Source organism: Lemur catta, chromosome 5 (assembly GCF_020740605.2).
Source record: "Lemur catta isolate mLemCat1 chromosome 5, mLemCat1.pri, whole genome shotgun sequence".
Taxonomy (NCBI): domain Eukaryota; kingdom Metazoa; phylum Chordata; class Mammalia; order Primates; family Lemuridae; genus Lemur; species Lemur catta.
The window spans coordinates 22672456-22691397 of NC_059132.1; the positions used below are offsets into that span (position 1 = coordinate 22672456).

An 18942-nucleotide genomic window follows, 5' to 3' on the forward strand; every position below is an offset into this window, starting at 1 on the left:
AAGGTAGACTCTGCCTAACACTTATCCCAAGAGAAAGTTCTTGGAAAACATGGGCAAGTCAGATTGGAGAGCTTGCGTCCTGTGGACTCCTCTTGAAGGTTCCAATGTTCATTAACATATTAAAGTCTCTGAGAAGGCCTGGAGCCAACAGACCTGTTAAACTTTCTTTGACCCTGAGCTCTCCAAACTTATTTAACCTCAGAATTACTTTTTCCACACAAATATTATTAACATTCCCATGGAAATTTGGGGGAAATATTAACCTAGATTATGGTACAGAGAAGCTAACAATTATCATGGCTTAGGCAGTTCATTCTTCCCTTTCCTGTTCAGGTTCAAATGAAATTATAAACATGAATGGGCTTCTTAAAAGGGTCTTCCTCCCATGACATTGTAGATTATTCTCAAGGTTGCTAAGGAGTTCAAAAATTTTTTTATCAGAATTCATCTTGGGCCAATTTTTTTTTTAAATCAATTGAAGCTTTTAACACAATGGGCCATCTTTGAATTTATAAAATTATTGACCTATTTTTTTTTAAATATTCCTTCTCATTTCCCATTGCCAGGAAAAGGAGATAAAAGGAAGGTATTCAAAATCAGGATTATACTAAAGTCTGCCCAGCTGGCAAGAAGACTTTATTAGAGAATTAAATTGTACAGTTTTCTCTTTGGTCACATTCTGATACCCGAAACAACTTCTTTAAAAGGGTTTAACCTAGAGATTTAATACCTGAAAAGGAGTATGTGCCATTCACTTTGATACATGGAACAGTTACCAAAGCCAAAGAGTCAGAAATGAGTTCTTCCAATTAGTATTTCAGATCAAACATATTCCTGGTTATATATTATCCAAATCACTGAAGCCTAAGTGCTACTGACGTATGTGTCGGATCACTTCCCAGTGCCAACTGGACACTTGCTACGCCAAGTATGATCTGTGGACTAGCCTCTGCAGTCAGCACCACCTGACAGCTCATCAGAAACGTGGAATCTCAGCCCCACCCCAGACTGAGCCAGAATCTGCATTTTAACAAGACCCACAGTGATTCACGTGCACAGGAAAGTTTGAAAAGCACTGGCCTTGGCCATCACTGATGAATGTAACCATCGTGTTTATCTGTTTATTGCTCAAGTTAATTCTTCATTGAGTCTCCCTTTAGACTGACTTCAGTTCCACTGATGGTTAGTGCTAATAAGCCATTTGCTCGGTTGGGAACAGCTGGGGCAGTTTGGATCCTCTGCAGTGAAAAGAGTGCACTGACTTAACGTATTTAGACAAGGGAGCATTTTGCTGACATAGAGTTGAGGTTCGGTAGGGGGAAATTTATCACCATCCCAGTTCAGTAATGGCAAGCCTCAAATGAAGCAAAAGGTAGCTGCCTGTCCTCTAACCTTGCCTGCCCTTGAGAACCAGAGAACCGTCCTCTTTCCTGATGGATTTGTAATGAGACCTGCTCCAGACAGGTTGTTCCAAATTTCCTTTAAGAATGATACTTAGTGCTTTCTACCTGTTGATTGCTGCTTAAATGTTGAACGCAAATTACATTTTCTAGGATTCTTTTAAAATAGGACTACATAACAATATATAATAACAAGTAATAATGATAGATAACTGCATTGAGCACAAACTGTGTGCCATAGGCAGTTCTTCTAGGTGTTCTGTACCTATTATCTCTTTCTATTCCTCACAAATAACCCTACAAGACAGGTGCTTTTGTTGTCCCATTTGACAAATGAGGCAGGAGCAGTTAAATAATCCCGCTGGGTTACTAGGTTGACTGAGTTCAGATTTAAACTCAGGCAGAGTTGGGTTGTGATATTTTTTTGTTTGTTTTGTTTTTTACTTTTTATTATGGAAATTTTTAAGTATATACAAAACTATAGAAATTAATACGACAAATTTTTACAAACTCATCACATAACTTCAACAATCAACTCATCACCAATCTTGTTCTATCTATATCCCCACACTCTGCTCTCTGCAAATTATTTTGACTTTGATTTTGAATATCACATTTTATCTGTAAATATTTCAATATGTATCTCTAAAGGATAGGACATTTAACATATACTAAATTAAATTAAATTATTAAATATATTTAATATATACAATCATACCATTATTATACCTTAAAAGTTAGCAATAATTCCTTGATAATCAACTTTAAAGTCAGTGGCCAATATTTTCAAGTTTGTTCAAATCAGGATCCAAATAAGTCCAAATACTGAGATTAGTTTCATTAATCTCTTTTACTCTATAGGTTCCCCATTTAGCACTCTCTTGTTTTAAATGCATATTTAGTGTTTGTTGCTTAATGAACCAGGTTGTTTGTCCTGTAAAATTTCCCATGGTCTGGATTGTGCTATTGCATTATCTCCCTGTGGTATCATTTAAGATGTTTCCCTGACCACCATATTTCCAGAGATTGGTAGTAGGAGCTAGTGCTGAAATCAGATTCAGGTTAGATTTGGTGTTTGTGTATGTTCATGCCAATGTTACATCACGGGAAATACAGCGTACTGCTGTCTTGAGGCACAACATCTGACTGTCTTTCTTCAGTGTTAATAATCATTTATGACGGTTGTTTAGATCCATTAATTCAATGGAATTTACTAGCTGGTGATATTCTAATTCATTTTTAAAGAAAAATTTCTCCTCATTAAGTATTTGGTTCTTCTGAGGTTTCCTCTGTAGAGAAAATACAGGATGAGTGTTTGCTTCTTTCCTCTTATTTATCAGTTTTCAAAATATTGAGTTGGTTTCCCTAGCATCCTACGAAAGTGTCCAGTGAGTTTTTCTTTTTAGCATCAATATGAACTCATGGATTTCAACATATCTGATGTATGTGAAATCACTGCAGTTGTTATCTTTCCTGATTACTCCGCCTCTAGCCAGTGGGAACTTCTTGAAAAGAAGTAGCTCCTTAGTTGTTTTGATGACCTCAGTAGTTTTTGACAGATCTGGTTCCTTTTACTAGGAAATGATATTTAGAAACCATAATAAGTATATGCTAGAGGTATTCATTGCTATCGGGTTGCCCATTATTTCTATGCCATTTAAGTGAACAAAACTAGGACTTTTTTAAAGGTTAAATATATTAGAATTCATGCTGATATCTCACTTCCACTTTAGGACTAGAGGTTTTTACTCCACCTCATCAATATTAAATACGTAAGTCTGTGTCCCACACCAGGCAAAGTCCTTAACCACTGTGCTACACCATCTCCTTTTGATATTTGACACTCACAGGAATTCTTTGAGGTAGAAAAGCAAGGAACTAACAACATTTTAGAGATGAGGAAACAATTTCAGAGAGATGGAATTTGTTAAAGATTACCCAGATAATCTGGCGTTGAGCCCAAATGAGAATGCAATTCTAATGTACCTGATTACTTTTCCCATCACTAAAGTAATTCTTACATGCCTTTATATGTATTTATTTCCCAAATAGATATAATTTTCATATATATGAAAATACTAAAGCTATGTAAGTTTTAGGTTATTATTATTTATAATAATAACAATAGCGATGGAGTGACCCAATGAAAAACTTACATTTGTTTTTTACATTTATTTTTTATTTTTTACCTCCCCCCTCCCCAATGTTTAGCATTATTTGCACACTTCCATTAAAACATCTTTTTTCCATTTTTATCCCTTCAGGGACTTCTGAGAAAACTCTGCTAGGTTATGTGAAAGACGTACTCATGCTAAGGTGTTAACAATGGATGATAGCTTAAAGTTTTTCTCCTTCCTACTACCTCAATATCCCAAGATAACATATTTATATTTCAGTATTGGCCTTCACTGCTTTAAGCACTAAGGATAATTGTGAGTATTTAAGGTCAATGTGGAAAATATTTGATGTCTCAAATGAGAACCATATTAGTCTAATACAGTATGTGGATTAGTTTAGGCTCTTGGCTGCATATAACAAAACCCTGATTCAAAGTAGCTTGGACAAAATCGGAACTTATTGGGAGAATCTAGGGGTGAGATGGGCCTTAGAGTCCCCATGTGAACACGGAATTCAGAATCCATGAGTACAACGTCCATCTCTTGTCTTTGTTTCTGATTTTGTTTGGCTTCAATCTCTCAAACCAGCTTCCTCCATGTGGAAGGAAACATGGCACCAATGGTACTTGTCTTGCAGCTTAACCCTAGAGAGGGACTTGCAACCTTCCCACATGGCCAGATTGAAAAGCACCCCAGGGAAAGTACCCATTCCTAGACCAATTAATTCTGGCCAGAAGGGAAGCATCCTGTGATTGTCATCATCCACTTGAACTTCAACTTCATGGTTGAAATTGGTCTATGGAGTAGGAGAGTTCTGAGAAGCACAGCAATAAATAGTCATTACATCTATTACACATCCGGGGTATATAAGCCTGACTTACACGTGACCACAGTCATCCATCCTTGCAGAGAGGGATGCCCTCTGGTCCTAGTGCTCTCCCTCTCCTCCACCTGGCCTTGCTCTGCCAGGCAGTGTTCTGTACAGTGTGCCCAGAGGGGATCACTGCTTTCTCTGTGCTCCCGTGCACTTTGTTCTAGCCACTCTCAACTAGTATAGTTCATTCCATAAATTCACTTACCCAACCAACGTCTGGTGGGGTCCTCCTGCTGCCAGATACTGTGCTAGGATTTGTATTATTGCTGTTAATCAGCAGAGGTGACACATTATAATCATATCTTCTGTGAACAACTTAATATAGTTTCTCAAACTGGAATTCATACTCTCTTCTTTGTGACCTCTTTTGCCAAAAACATGAGCTACAAAACCTTGGATCTCATATCATTTTCTTGCGTCCCTGTTATCCACAGCCAGAAAAAAAATTGTATAGAAAAGATTTGTCCATGCAATACTCCCTGAAGGCACCCCTGTCCATCTGGGGGCACCTACCCTTATTTCAGGCATCCTGCCGCTCACTCATTCATTCATCAAATATGTATTGAAGGCCTTCTATGTGCTGGATGCTATTGCTCAGGAATATACAAGAGAGATTCAGGCCGGAATGTCTACTCCAACAGGGAATTACACAAGCAGTCATTAACAAACAGTTCCATCAACAATTAATTTTAGAAGTGACAGAAGAATTCATCCTTTTTCCAGGGTTTGTACGGCAGGCCAAACCCATGGGAAATTCCATAGCAAGGTCTCAAGATTACATTTAGTACTCAGAGAAATAGTTGGGTGGAAAATATTCCAGGTGGAGGAAAAGCAGGGGAAAGGCCATGATGCAGAAGTCTGTCTGGGGATCAGCAAGAGGCCTGAGGAGCTGCATGCATGGTTTTCAATATTTAAACCATTGCCAGTTAATTGATCAGGGGGTGATGACATGCACAACTTACCAACTGTTCAAAATGTTGAATTCTGCCTGTCCTGTGCTTGTAACTGGATTTTTCACATAAGCACAAACCCTCCTATCAAATTCCTATTGCTATAGTCATGCTTAGCTAATGGCTTTGATACCAGGAGGAATGAGTTAGCTATGTACACTTCATAAATGCTAAACATTTATTATAATAAAATAAAAATAAGTTTATACTGGTCCAAAAAAAAAGATTACATTTAGTCATCCCTATTGAGAAATAGAGTATTTGTCCCTTGATGAAAGGGAGAATTCAGAATGTAAGGAATCCCTAAGACAGAGTCTTCCTCACAGCACCCTGCAGCCCCGATCTGTGTGCTTTTGTGGGAGATTCACTGGAGCAAGCAGGGAACTCTGGGGTGATTGAAAATGCAAACCATTTCCTCACCCAGAGCCAGAGGAAAGTCACTGCCAGTCACTCCCTTGTGGGTTGTCTTGAAAAGAACCTCCACCTACAAGGAAGCACAAAGGTTATCAAGTGTTGGTCACTCTTATTAGTTTTCAGATAGGATTCTCAGAAATATGGGGTTTGCTTAATTTGCATGCCAGGAAGAAAACCTCAATCACCTAGATCAGCAGCTGGGGTGTGAAGAACATTTGCTTTCACCATTTAGACAAACTAGTAAACTTAAAAACAAAAACAAACAAAGAAAAATCTTTAAACAGTATCCTTATGAGTCCGCAGCGCACCCCCAGTGTGCCTTCCCTGGTTGGCGTGGTTTGCCTACCTCTAGCCCCTGCTCCTCGGTTCGGCCCAGGTGAGCAGTCCCCGCGGGAGGGTCATGGTGGCTGCTTTGCCATCCTCGTCCCCAGGTGGTGGTGGTTCTCCTCTGTAGTCCTCTGCCCTGACGATCATGTAGGAAAAGACTCTGAGAGCTGCATAGAGCATGGTGATCACTGGTCCAACTCCTCCTTTTCACAAATGTTCTTGGCTCCTAGTAAAATTTCAATAAGTAAATGTGTTCTGTGTTTGAGGAAAGAGTTTAGCTGGTTTCTCTTTCTTCAATCAACAAAATCTTTTTTGAATGCCATAGAGGGGTTTCAAAGTGGTCTAAGATGTGCTTCCTGTCCTCTAAGAATTTAGGGATAGGGTCCCTTTCTTTTAACATAAAGACTTCGTGACTATCAAAAAAAGTGTTTTCCCTTTAAGTGTTCATTTTTAAGAAAATACATTCAAACAAAAAGCTACTATAAATTTAATGACTTTTTAAATGGATTTTTAATGTGTTAATCTCAAGAATTCCTACAGAAATTTGAAAACTAGTGATATGTGTGTGTGAGACTTATCTTTATTCTGTCTACAGATAGCACTTTGGTGCCTATAAGAGGATGTGTAGACAAGTTGCAATGGCTTCATCTACCAGTTGGGAAACACTGGTTGACAGAAACAGCTTAGTGGCAGAAATTAGTTGATGGTCTCATTTTATCTTTTCCTTCCTTGAATCATTTCACTCAAGTCAAAGTCCCACGGTGGGTGAGTCTGATGGGTGGGGCGTCTAGACACAGTCATTTCCCAGAAGGAAGTCAGAGGGTTGCTATACAGGAAGGCTGGGACAGAAGGTGGGCAGCCAGAAAACTAACCATTAACCACTACAAACAATCTCAAAAGATCATTCATACATTTATTTAAACACAGGTATTGATGAATTTGATTATCAGTTGTGAAGAATAGTGGAAAATTAGCCTAGAAAAGTAAACCTTGAGGCAAGCACCAAGGAAATGGCTGATTCTAGCTGCTGGAATCCATTCCAGCCTGAATGCTCTATCTTGGCCTCTCCAGCAGCTCTGGGAGGGAGCAGGCTTGCTGCATCTGGGACACGGGTCAGCAAGGAGTACCTCAACCCCAGGGAGTTATTACATGCTGGCACGAGGCCCACTTGCCTTTGCTTTGAAAGTTACTGCTATTGGCACACCTGAACTGGACTGGGAACCTTGAGTTGTCTTATGGCTGTAATCATTGATTTGTGTCAATAACCCCTTTCTTCCCTCGGACTCTCTCTTACTTTCCCACCTGGCTCGCCTATCACAGGTATTCAATAAGTGCTTGAATGCAAGAATGAATGAATGGGAGTCTAGACCGGTCCAAGTCGGAATCCAGGACTTTGATGACAATTTTTACTAGTTGAGCCAAAGAATTACCATGAAAGAAGTGGTCCTACTCCCATGAATCAAAGTTAAGATTGTACCTGGGCCAGTCTGTGCGGTGAGGTCTACTTTGTAGTTCCTCATGATCACCTTTCAATATGTACATTCCCCACATCACCCCCCCCCCTCCGTACTAACCTTGCCTCAACACATCTTTATGGTGTACCTGCTAAAAAACAAGGCATTGCAGGAGGTGCCCCAGAGGAAGTGGACGGTCTACTGGAGGATGCACAGATCTAGGCACATTAGTGTCCGATGGAGGCATAACAGTGTGGGTGGAAGCACATCAAAAGGAGCAATTAATTCTGTCTGGATGGCGGGAGAAGGTCTGTGGAGATTATAGTAAGCTTCATAGAGGGGGTGGCCAAAAAAAACTGTTAAATGCTTAAAAATTTAAAATAAAATAAAAATCCTCAAAAGAATGTCCTCTTGGCAATTTAGTGCCTTAACCTTTACCTTTACCCGTTGTAGGTACCTTACTTTAAAATGCAAACAGACTTGGAAGAGGTAACACATTGCATTGTTTATTAGTCATAGTAATCGTGATATATTTTCTACTGTATATTAGAGAATGAATACATTTATTATATCAGGTATTTCAATCATAGGAAGTGGGAAGTGAATATAGAAAGGGAAATAGGGCCAGGAGGAGAGCTTAGATGCTAGTCTTTCCTCTGTGCACCCAAATCACACTGCAGGTAAGAGAGCAGACTCTCGGGGAGTCAGTGGTGCTAAGGTCAAAGCCTGCATTGCTGGCTGAATGGCACTGGGGGAGTCATGAATTCTCCCTAAGCCTTAATTTTTTTCATCTGTGAACTAGGAATCATAATGGTACCTACCTGATAGAGTTCTTGTAAGCATTAAAGAAGATGGCATGTATATAATATTTAGTTGGTTCTTGGTACATAGTAACTAAGCATTCAATAAGTGCTATAGCAATAATAACAGGAGGAGGAAAATGAATAAAGATGGTGATGATGATGATGATGATGATGATGATGATGATGATGATGACAGCAACAATGATTGGTTTTGGATTCTGATGATGTGAGTTGCAATCCTGGCTCTGTTACCTACCAACCGTGAGATAATCACTTTACATCAGTCTCCATCTGCACATCTGTCAAACCTCTTAAGGTGACTGTGAGAACTTAAGGACAAGTGCCTGGCACACAGTACGTGCTCAGGATAGGTAGGTCTGGCCTAAGGAACTGCAGAGACATAACTCTCCTCTGGAAAGAGCTTGTCTTTTCCTGTACCCTGATGACTCCCCAGGCCTTTTTCCAGTTAGTGGGACTTTCAGCCAAGTGAAATGCCTTAGATAAAAGGTTGGGTCAAAAGACATGGTCAGTTAGGTGAGCTCCATCCATAAGTTAAGAAAAACTGTGAGGGTGGTGAGGGGACCCCACCCCATCTCAGGAAGGAATCAGAAACTCCTGGATGAGGTTAAAATGAGAACCTCGACAGAGTTGCAAGGCCAGGCAATTCCCTCCGTCCTTGGGCTGGCCCGGCAGCTCCCTTGGAGTGAGCCAGGGCAAATCCTTAAAAGCCCTCTCCACTGCCCATCTCGGGGAGGGAAGAAAGGAGCCTGGGGACAGGTAGCTAAGAAGAGCAAGGTCACCCCTCCATGAAGAGAGGAAGACAGACAGAGGACCAAAGGCCAGCACCTGGAAGGAAAGGAGAACTCGGAACCGGGAAAGGGACACTGCAGGAGGAAGGTTGCTGGGATGCCCCAACGGAGGAACAAGATAGTCAAACTTCGCCATTGCTGGGGACACGGGGGATATGATTAAACTGACAACAGGGCTCAGAGGCACCGCAGAAGGATCATTAGCTCTCAAACCCCACTGCCTCTCATGTCTGAAATGAGCTTGGATTTAGGAACCCAGCCTTGGGACCAGCGGTGCGGAGCAGAGTGAAGCGCACGACTTCATCAGGGGCGAGAAAGCAACTGACAAATTACAGTGTGATTTGTCATCATCTCAGAACTCAGCAAGCATTTGTCCCTGAAAGAATCGATTCCCTGGCGGGGGGAAAGGGCCATATTTTTAGAAACTCCTGGATGGGAAATTTATCTCAAGTGAGTAGAGAATTTATTTATCTTGGCACCCCCACAGATCCGATGGACAGTATATTTACACGAAGCCAGAAAATCCTATCATTTCTTAGAATCAATTTGTCCCTTTGAACAAAACAGCTGTACCTTGAAGCTTGCAGTGATAAATTCACTCCCCGTGCTAAAAGCTCTACCCAGGAAACCATTTCCAAGCTCACCTTTAGCACTTCTACCTCCTATTTGCATAGCATGAAACAAGTTTCAAAACTTCTCCACAAAGATTCTGTTTTCTGCGGCACAAATGAGTCTGGCAGGGCAGGTGGTGTTAGCCCCATTCTACAGATGAAGAAACTGAGGCTTCAGATTTGAACATAGTATTAGTCGATGTGGAGGACAGTTGGAAGCAAGATCTCCCCACCTCTAGTTGTGTTTTACCCACATTCGACTCTACCAGCTTGGACAGCTAAAACACCTTAAAGAGGCAAAGAGTGGAGGATGGGTTTAAAGTATTTAGCTATAAGATTGTTCACCAGAGGCAATGTGTTATACAAGTAAAGAACAGAGGGGCTCCAGTTAGACATGGATTCAAATCCTAGCCCTGGTATTACCATGGGCAGCCTACTTCACCTTTCTGAGTCACAGATTTCTCATTTCTAAAGAAAGGGGATCATTACAGTTCCTACTTCAAAAAATAATTGTAAGCTTGAAAATAAATGCTATGTATAAAGTTCTCATCACAGTGTCTGGCAGAAGTATGAGTCCAGCTAGTAAATGCTATTTATTTTGTTTTATTAGCTACTATTTTCACGGCATTTTTACAATAGCAAAACAAATTGAAACAATGTAAATATTCAGTAGTGAAATGGTTAAAGGAAATACGATTCATTGGTACGATAGATTTTGGAACAGGTGTTAATGATGATGTAGAAAAATTTAATAACATGTAAAAATGGCCAAGATATCTGAACACTAGATCTTATTTTTGAAATGCATAAATGTATACTTGTATAGTTACATAAATATATGTGTGTGTAGAAAAATTTAATAACATGTAAAAATGGCCAAGATATCTGAACACTAGATCTTATTTTTGAAATGCATAAATGTATACTTTTATAGTTACATAAATATATGTGTGTGTGGTTATATACACACACACACCTAGAGATATTCACAAGCATTTAACTGCATGTATCTCTAGGTGGTGTGATTTAGAATCCCTCCTTTTTCGTCATCTATTTCTGTGGTGTCTAACGTGGTAGCCACTAGCCACATGCAGCTATTTAACGTTAAATTAATCAAAATTAAATTAAATGAAAAAAACTGTTTCTCGGGCAAACTACCACAACTGAAGTGCTCAATCGCCACCTGTGATGTGTGGCTTCTATACAGCACAATGCAGACTTAGAACATTTCCCTCATTGCAGGAAGTTCTATGTATGGTACCACACTGGGCTGGAGCCCCAAACCCAGGCCCGCCAGAGAAACACAGTCAGGGGAGTGACGCCCTCCACCCTGCATCCAACTGCACATTTGCATCTACTTTCTCCTCCTTAATGAGGATTTCACTCTTAACACATTACTACTATCACGGTGTGACAAAGCAGGGATTACCTTATTTGCAATGGTTCTAACAGTGATTAGCTCTCCCCGTGATCCTATTAAGACTAGATCCCTCTGAATTAATAACCTCACAGCGTCCCCTCTCCCACAGGAGGTGCAGTTCGAACCAGAACATTTCCGCAACACCATCGTGTGCGAGAAGCCCAACAACCACCTCAACAAATTCAAGGGTTATATGTAAGTATCCGACGTACCTGTACTGCTAGGAAATGCCTCCTCTCCAGCTAGAAAATACGTTTTCTTGAAATCATCAAACAGATAAGCATCTGGATCCTGAGGAAGTTTGTTTCTTTTATATTTATTTCTATAAAGAAGGACTAGAGAAATCTAAGTTGGAAAACTTTTTCTATTTTTTTTTTCTTTTTTTTTTTTTTTTTTGCTGAGTGATAGTTATATTTATCTTGCAAGGCTAAATTCAATTCATCAGTGGGCTTTTTAAGAACCTTTCTGAAATAGCAGCAAAGTCAAGATTGTACTCTGATTCATGGGAGGCAAATATGATTTAATTAAGATTGATTTTCTAAAAGGGCCTGTATTGTATTGTAGGTAAGAACAGGGACTTTGAAGTTTGACAGACCTGGGTTTGTAACAGGGTTCTACCAATTACAAGCTGTGTGACCTTGGATAACTTAATTAACCTCTCTGGGCCTTGTTTCCAGATCTATAAAATGAAGATTGTAATATCTACATCATAAGATGTTTCTTTTGTAGGAATTAAGTTGTTATTCATACACAGAGCTCTTAGCACAGCAATTTTTTTTTTTTTTTTTTTTAGCCTTGCCTAAGCAAGACCTCAAAAAATTTGGTTGACAACTCATATCTGTCCCTCTCCATGGAAATCTCTAGTAAAAGGTGAAAGATTTGCACGTTTTGAAGAGAAACCAGAGTATTAGCACAGCAATTTCAAAGAGTAAACAGTTAATGGTGGCTGCTGCTGTTGGAAATATTGTTATTCTTACTCCTTAACTTTGGTTAAGACTAAGAATTTTACTGTACTTCTGCTCCCACATCGAATTACTGGTCTTCCTGCAAAATAAGAGCAATAGTAAGAGATGTGAGTCAACGCCCTCATACAATGCTTTAGAAGTTTCTAGAGTCCTTCCACAGAACATCATCTCACGTAATCTTCACAACCACCAAAAGGAGTGTCATGACCTCCATTGCTCAGACAGGGATTCCGATGATCTAAGACTTTGCAAGATGCTGCCAAAGTCACACAGCAGGTACAAGACAAAGCCAGGACTTGAATCTGGGTCTTTTGACGCCAGCCCCAGTGCGTTTTCCATTGCTGTGCAGTGCAGAGCTCGGCCCTGTTACGGCCTGGAAGGGGGCTTGGGAAGCCGCCTCAGAACGCAGATGTCTCTGCTTTCCTCCACCCACGTTTTCTCGGGCCATATGGGATGTCATGAGGAGGAATACAAGAGGGGAAAGAATAAGAACAAGACAAGAGAAACAGTAGCTTTTAAAGGCAAGTGACTTTTAAAATGCACAGAGAGAGCAGATGGAGACAGGCAGAGAAGGGCAGGGGTCCCGCGGAAGAGGGAGGACTCTGAAGAGGAGGACTTCACTGCAGGCATCCGGCGAGGGAGAGGCGGTCACTGTCCTTGAAAGGAGTGCACTGCTCGTGCCGAGCTTTGTAGATTTGGTTCATCCCAAACCGCCCGTGCCTTGAGCCACTCTCCTTGCCCTCTGAGAGAACAGCCTCATCGCTGGGTTTGTGTTATGACCTTTCTGTCCCCAGACAGCTCATGCTGTCCTTTCTCAGCTTTCCACCTGGGCTCCAGCCCGCCCCTCTCAGAAGGATTTCAGGACAGAACTTTCCCAGCTTCGCTCAGCCCCCAGCACCCCCTCTCCCTGGTGAATGCTCCTGGAGACTTGTCTTTCCCCAACCTGCCGGGGCCTCATGGATGAGCCCTAAAAGTCCTCCATGGCAGCCCGGGAGCCACCCCACGCGGTGATGGAGAACCCTTCGCTGTGGTCCTGCAGACTCGCTGTGCTTGGCAAGGAGAATGTCCTGAGGCCCGGCACCCACGGGGGGTCTGCACCCTCTTCCTGGGCAGACCCGCTGGTCTGACCCTCTGGGTTTCCCAGAAGTCTCCCTGGGTCCCACTAATTCAGAAGTTCCCCGAGACTACACAGGCCAGCTAGCAGATGAACAGCTTTTAACAAACTGAAGATTGGGGGTGTCAGACTTGAAAATGCAGCTTTTAAACAAAAGGATCCCTATAGAGCAGACAGAGCAGTGGTCGTCAACCAGAGACGATCACCATCACCAGCTCCCCAACCAGGGGACATTTGGCAATGTCTGGAAACATTTTTGGGGAGGGGTGCTGCTGGCATTGAGTGGGTGGAGGACAGGGGTCCTGCAATGCACAGGACAGCCACCCCTACCAGAGAACCGTCCAGTCCAAAACGTTCATAGAGCCAAGGTTGAGAAATGCTGCTTTGGAGTCAGTTAAATAGAGCATCCCCGTAAACCAAGAGCACCAAACAACAGCAGCTGGGAGATAGCTAATCCTTTTCCACCATCCAATGAAAAGGGGACCTTATGACTGGGAGAAGGAGAAGCCTCTGTCTTATGTTAACATCTCAGAGTATCATAAAAATGTTCGTGAAACCACAGGTTACTGACAGTGAGGCAAGCAAGACTCCTTAGCTCAGCATTCAGTCCACGGCCAGCCTCCTCCTTGACAACAGGGCGAGCCATGGTGGATCCTGAACTTCAGCCATGTTTGGACCACCTTTATGATTTTCATCATATTCATAAAGATCTATACTTTTGTCTACCAAATTTTTAATTGCCTTACTTTTTCTTAAATTTATTTCAGAAGCAAATTTTAGATCACTGGCCCTATGGGAAACCGCTATCACTTGTTATACATAGCAGGTAATAGTAAAAATTAATACAATGAAATCAAAAGTTATCATGATATTCTAAATTCAGATTAGTATTTGCCAAAGCCACCTCTGTGCTAAAAAGTAGGGTAAACAAGTGTTAGGATAGGGTTAACAACATGCCAGCGTCAAATGGAGACATACTTCTTGATAGATACAGCAGAATTGAAAATGGAAATGAATGTCTGATTCAGGGTGAGTGGATGGGGTTGCACTTTGGGATCTCTAGAGTAGTGAAAATCACAACGGGGTTGGTATCTGTGACCTGGATTCCCCAGTCTTAGGATGTTCCTTGCACCAGCTGTGTGGCCTTGGAAAAATCTCTCAGCCACTCTGAGCTTCAGCTTTTTCATGAGTAAGCACAGTCACCCTGCTAACTTCCCAGAACTACGAAGAGTCAAATACAATCATGTAACTAAATGCAGTTTATAAACACAGAGAGGAGAGAGATCATGTTCACTCACCACTTCTTGTTCTGTGACACTAGCCAGTGGCAGCATGGAGAAGTCACCAAACTACCCCATCTTTTATTCCTCACCCCCAGGGAGCATCCTGACCAGACCAGGACTGGCTTTGACAGTGAGAATCTTCTGCTTCGAGGCTGCACCGTCAGAAACACCGAGGTGGCTGTTGGCATTGTCATCTATGCAGGTCATTGTCTCTGGGTGTTTTTTTGTTTGTTTGTTTGTTTGTTTTGTCCACACTCCCCTTTATCCTCCCTCCTGTATCCCCTCCTCCAAACCCATCTTCAGGCAGTGTAGAATCATGTAACTTCCCATTTCTCAGCTCAACACACTGAGACTGGAAATCACAGCGGTTCACTCCATCCACAAGAGATAAAATGAGATTCCAAGTTGATATCACTCACCCTAACAAGACAGGGAGAGGGCTGCACACTCATCCACCCCAGTGGTTTTGTGATGCTAACTAGAGGCAGGATGAAGAGCATCTCCTTGATCCGGTGGAATAACCTCACCGAACTTAACAACTTCACCTTTTGTGCCTCCATTTCCTCGTTTGTACAGTGGGAAGAATATTTGTATCTGCCTCATAGAATACGCACGAGGATCAAATGACCCAACACATGGAAAGCACCCAACACTGTCTCCAGTGAAGCGAGGGCTCAGTGGGTTTCAGCTTCTGGGTTTGCAGTTACGTATTTACTGTTATCTGTTTATTTTATGGCTCCCGATACGGAAGCCTAGCTCTCCTTTGCTCCTTGATTTTGCTTCTCAAGGAATAAAAGGTAATAGTTGCACATCTCACAATGACATCTGAAGTCTTGGAGGGCAGTCTTGGGACTGTTATATCTCCAGTGCCTAAGGCCAGCCCTAGGGAGATGTTTAACAAGTAATATGAAGAACTGAAGACTTCTTCCACCGCAGAGGAAACACAGACTCCCTGGAGTATCTGCTCAAACTGGAAGACTCTAGAATATGTTTCCCTCTGAGTCTTCCACTCACTGGGACACGTGGGAATATTTTGATTTTTTTTTTTTTTTTTTGGTATGGTTTGGTTTGGTTTGATCTGAGTAGAATCCCACTTTTGATGGACACAGAAGAACACTTAAATACCCATCTACCTTAAAATTCACTTCTTGGGATTGTCAAAGAAAAACAGATCTTTTTAAAAATAAAGTCACAATCTAACTAGCTTTCCCTAATTTGGGGGAGGAGGATTATATTTGCCAGTTTAGGTGACTTCCTCGAAGGGTCTCAAGCAATGGAGTTCAACGCCATCTGGTAGATCTACTAAAAATGAACTCTCCAGCAATCTCCACCCTACAAAAAAAAAAAAAAAAAACACATGCATAGGCTTAGAGCTTTGCTTCTCCGCCTGAATAGAAACAAAGAAGAAACCCTGAGTGGGTGATTGGAGTGGTGTATGAGGGGGCAGATTGGGGGAAGAGTGTTAACCCTTGCCCCAGGGCAGCAGGCTGCCTAGGGTAAAATGCACTCGTGTTCTGCATGTCTTGAGCAAGTTGGTTAAACTTTCAACATAAGAGGGACTAATAGTTCCTTCCTTGTAGGGTTATAAGGTTCAAATAAGATTATCTGTGAAAAGGGCCTAACAATGCCGGAAGTATATTAGGCTGTCAAAAATGGGAGCAAAAATAACACATTGTTTTTAGTACTATTATTTAGAGTAGGGGTTCTCGACCTTGGCATGCTTGGTGTTTTGATCCAGATTGTTGTTTGTGGCCAGGGGCTGTCCCGTAGGGTGTATAGCAGCATCCTGGGCCTCTATCCCCAGGAGCATTAGCCCCACCCCACCCCCCAAGCTGTGATAGCCAAAAATTTCTCAAAACATTGTCACATGTCCCCTGGGGAGTACAACCACCCCTGGTTGAGAACAACTGGGCCCAGAGTTATTTCTCTCTTGATATTATCAATGGGCAAAACAGCAGGACCTCGGAGTCAGAGGCCCAGACAGGCCAAGCTGAGCTTTCCAGAAGGAAGAGATCCACTGTAGAGGTGTGTGCTTCTTACAACAAACATTTACTGAGCCCCTACTGTGGCTCAGAAACTAATTTAAGTACTTTGTGTATATTGATTTCCTCCTGCACACACATGACCTTATCTCCCATTTTTTCAGAGGAATTGAGGCACACAGGCATTCATTCACCCAAGGTCACATATGCCCTGAGAGTAACTTTCTACAACCCGAGATCAAGCATCTGCAGAGCTGAGCTCTGTCTGCCTCTAGAGCCCACATTCTAACCACTATACCATACTGCCTCCCCCTTGAACCCAACTCTTACCAAAAGTGCAGAAGGTCTCAGAAGGCAAGGAGAAGGTGGGTGAAAGGGGGTGGTCCCAGGACCCCTTGTATGGAGTGAGCGTGAGAGGCAGGCGGAGAGGCTACGGGCCATCAGTGCAGTTGGTCTGTGCCCATCGTTCTTCTGGAACCCCCTCCAACTGCAGCTACTTGTGTCTAATTTTAAAAGCCTGGAGTTTGTTCGCTCCTACTGTTTTTTAGCTACTTTAAATCCACAAGGCAACCAGTTAAACAGCATTAAAGCCATTTGCTTCTGGAGCTGTATTGGTTTGCTTTAATTTTGCATAGAAAATATATGCCTGGCATTTTCTTTTTTAATTTGACTGCTGAGGAGTACAGCATAGTAGTTAAAATTCAGCAGCCCCGAATAAGAGGTTGTAAAGACAAAGTCTCAGTTTGACTCTTAGCTCTTAGCTGTGTAGCCTTGAGTACCACGGGTTGGTGGAAGGAGAAATTGACTGGGAAGCAGAATCTTGGGTTCCCACTGTGACTCTAATATATTAATTTATTCTTTCACTTTGGGAAGATCCCTTTTACTCTCTGGTCCTCAGTTTCCCCAATTGGGAAAGGAGGTGACCATAAGAGATTGTTAGTTTTAAAACTTTGTCACCTTTTCTTTGAACAAAACTTTATACAGAAGTCCAATATAGGAGTGGAGCTGCTCAGAGTTAATGGTGAGATGGGGGCCTTTGGTCCCTACTATTCTTACATAGGCAACACCAACAGCTTACACACAACCAAGGAAACAAGTATGGAAAATATGGGCCCTAAGTACTGTCCTACCACAGGGCCTTTGCACATACAGTTCCACGAGCCTAAAACTCTCTGCTCCTAACTTTTCTCTGTCCCTTCAGGTTTCCCCTTAAATGTCACCTCCTCAAAGAAACTTTCCCTGAGCGTGCTCTCTAATGCTATCTCTTATCTGCCTTGGCCTTTTGTTTATTGTTTGTCATTTATTTCATGGGACTTATTAATAAAAGTAATCATCCTATTTGTTTGTTTCGTCATATCTTCACCAAAATGTGAACCATCTGTCATTCTGTTGTATACCACCGCTAGCCCGTAACAGCCAGAACAGCACCTTTGTACAAAGTAGAAGATAGCACTTCCTCAAGACAGCTGACTGTCATTTGCCAGAAAGTTGTCATAATAAACTTACAAATCTTTGACAACTTCAAAATGAAGGGTACTCTCCAGAGTTGTGCAGTGCACAACCTGTGCATGCTAGCTTCTTCAGTGCCCACCACAATGCTTGGCATGCAGGGGATGTTCAGTGAATACCTGCTGACACAGTATATGAGGCCTCTACAGCTAGTCTCAGCAACCTCCCAGAGGCAGGACTGGTTGGGTTTAAAGAAGGAAGCCTCTCTTTTATCACAAGCTCCTGTGAGAGGAGCCAAGGGCGTGGTCTAAAATGGAGGCAACAAAAACCAAGGATCTGATTTCCTCATTTTCTCTCAAAGGCCATGAGACAAAAGCCATGCTGAACAACAGCGGCCCCCGGTACAAACGCAGCAAGATTGAGCGGCGCATGAACACTGACATCTTCTTCTGCGTCGGGCTTCTCTTCCTCATGTGCCTCATTGGAGCTGTAGGTATGGAATATTCTGGAAAGAACAAGAGCACAGTAATCTTTTTCTTTGGACAAGTTGCTTCAATTCTCTTGAGTGTCAGTTTCATAGTCTATAAAATAGGGCTAATAAAAAATAAAGCCTACCCCACCTCTTTAACAGGATGCCATGAAAGGAAAATGCAAGTGAAAATCTCCCGAAAGCAGTATGTGCTCTTTAAATATTAGGAATATCGTCTATCATTTATTTGTTCAAGGAATATTGACAGGACCCAGGCACTGTCTTAGCATGGAAGGATAAGAAAAGGAATCAATCACAGGACTGGTCCTCAAAGAGCTCCTGTTATAGTCTAGCAAGGACTCAAACACGTGGGCAGAACCATGAATATAGTCTGCCCCACTCCATGAGGCCGTACACGGGAACTGTATTTTTCTCCACGCTGCTGTAACACATTAACACACACCTAGTTGTTCAAAACAACACAAATTTATTCTGCTACCG

General features: G+C 42.0%; 1 protein-coding gene and 1 non-coding gene across 2 annotated transcripts in view; one reads left to right on the top strand and one right to left on the bottom strand.

Moving 5' to 3' along the window:
* Positions 1–18942, top strand: part of ATP10B (ATPase phospholipid transporting 10B (putative)) — a 91181-nt gene that overhangs the window by 20073 nt on the left and 52166 nt on the right. The window contains exons 4-6 of the mRNA XM_045551239.1: positions 11289–11374; positions 14637–14743; positions 18334–18465. Of these exons, the coding sequence (XP_045407195.1) occupies positions 11289–11374; positions 14637–14743; positions 18334–18465 (325 nt within the window). The remainder of the gene's footprint in view (positions 1–11288; positions 11375–14636; positions 14744–18333; positions 18466–18942) is intronic.
* LOC123638963 lies at positions 11971–12087 on the bottom strand. Its single transcript, XR_006735533.1, has one exon. It is a non-coding gene; the product is annotated as a U5 spliceosomal RNA (small nuclear RNA).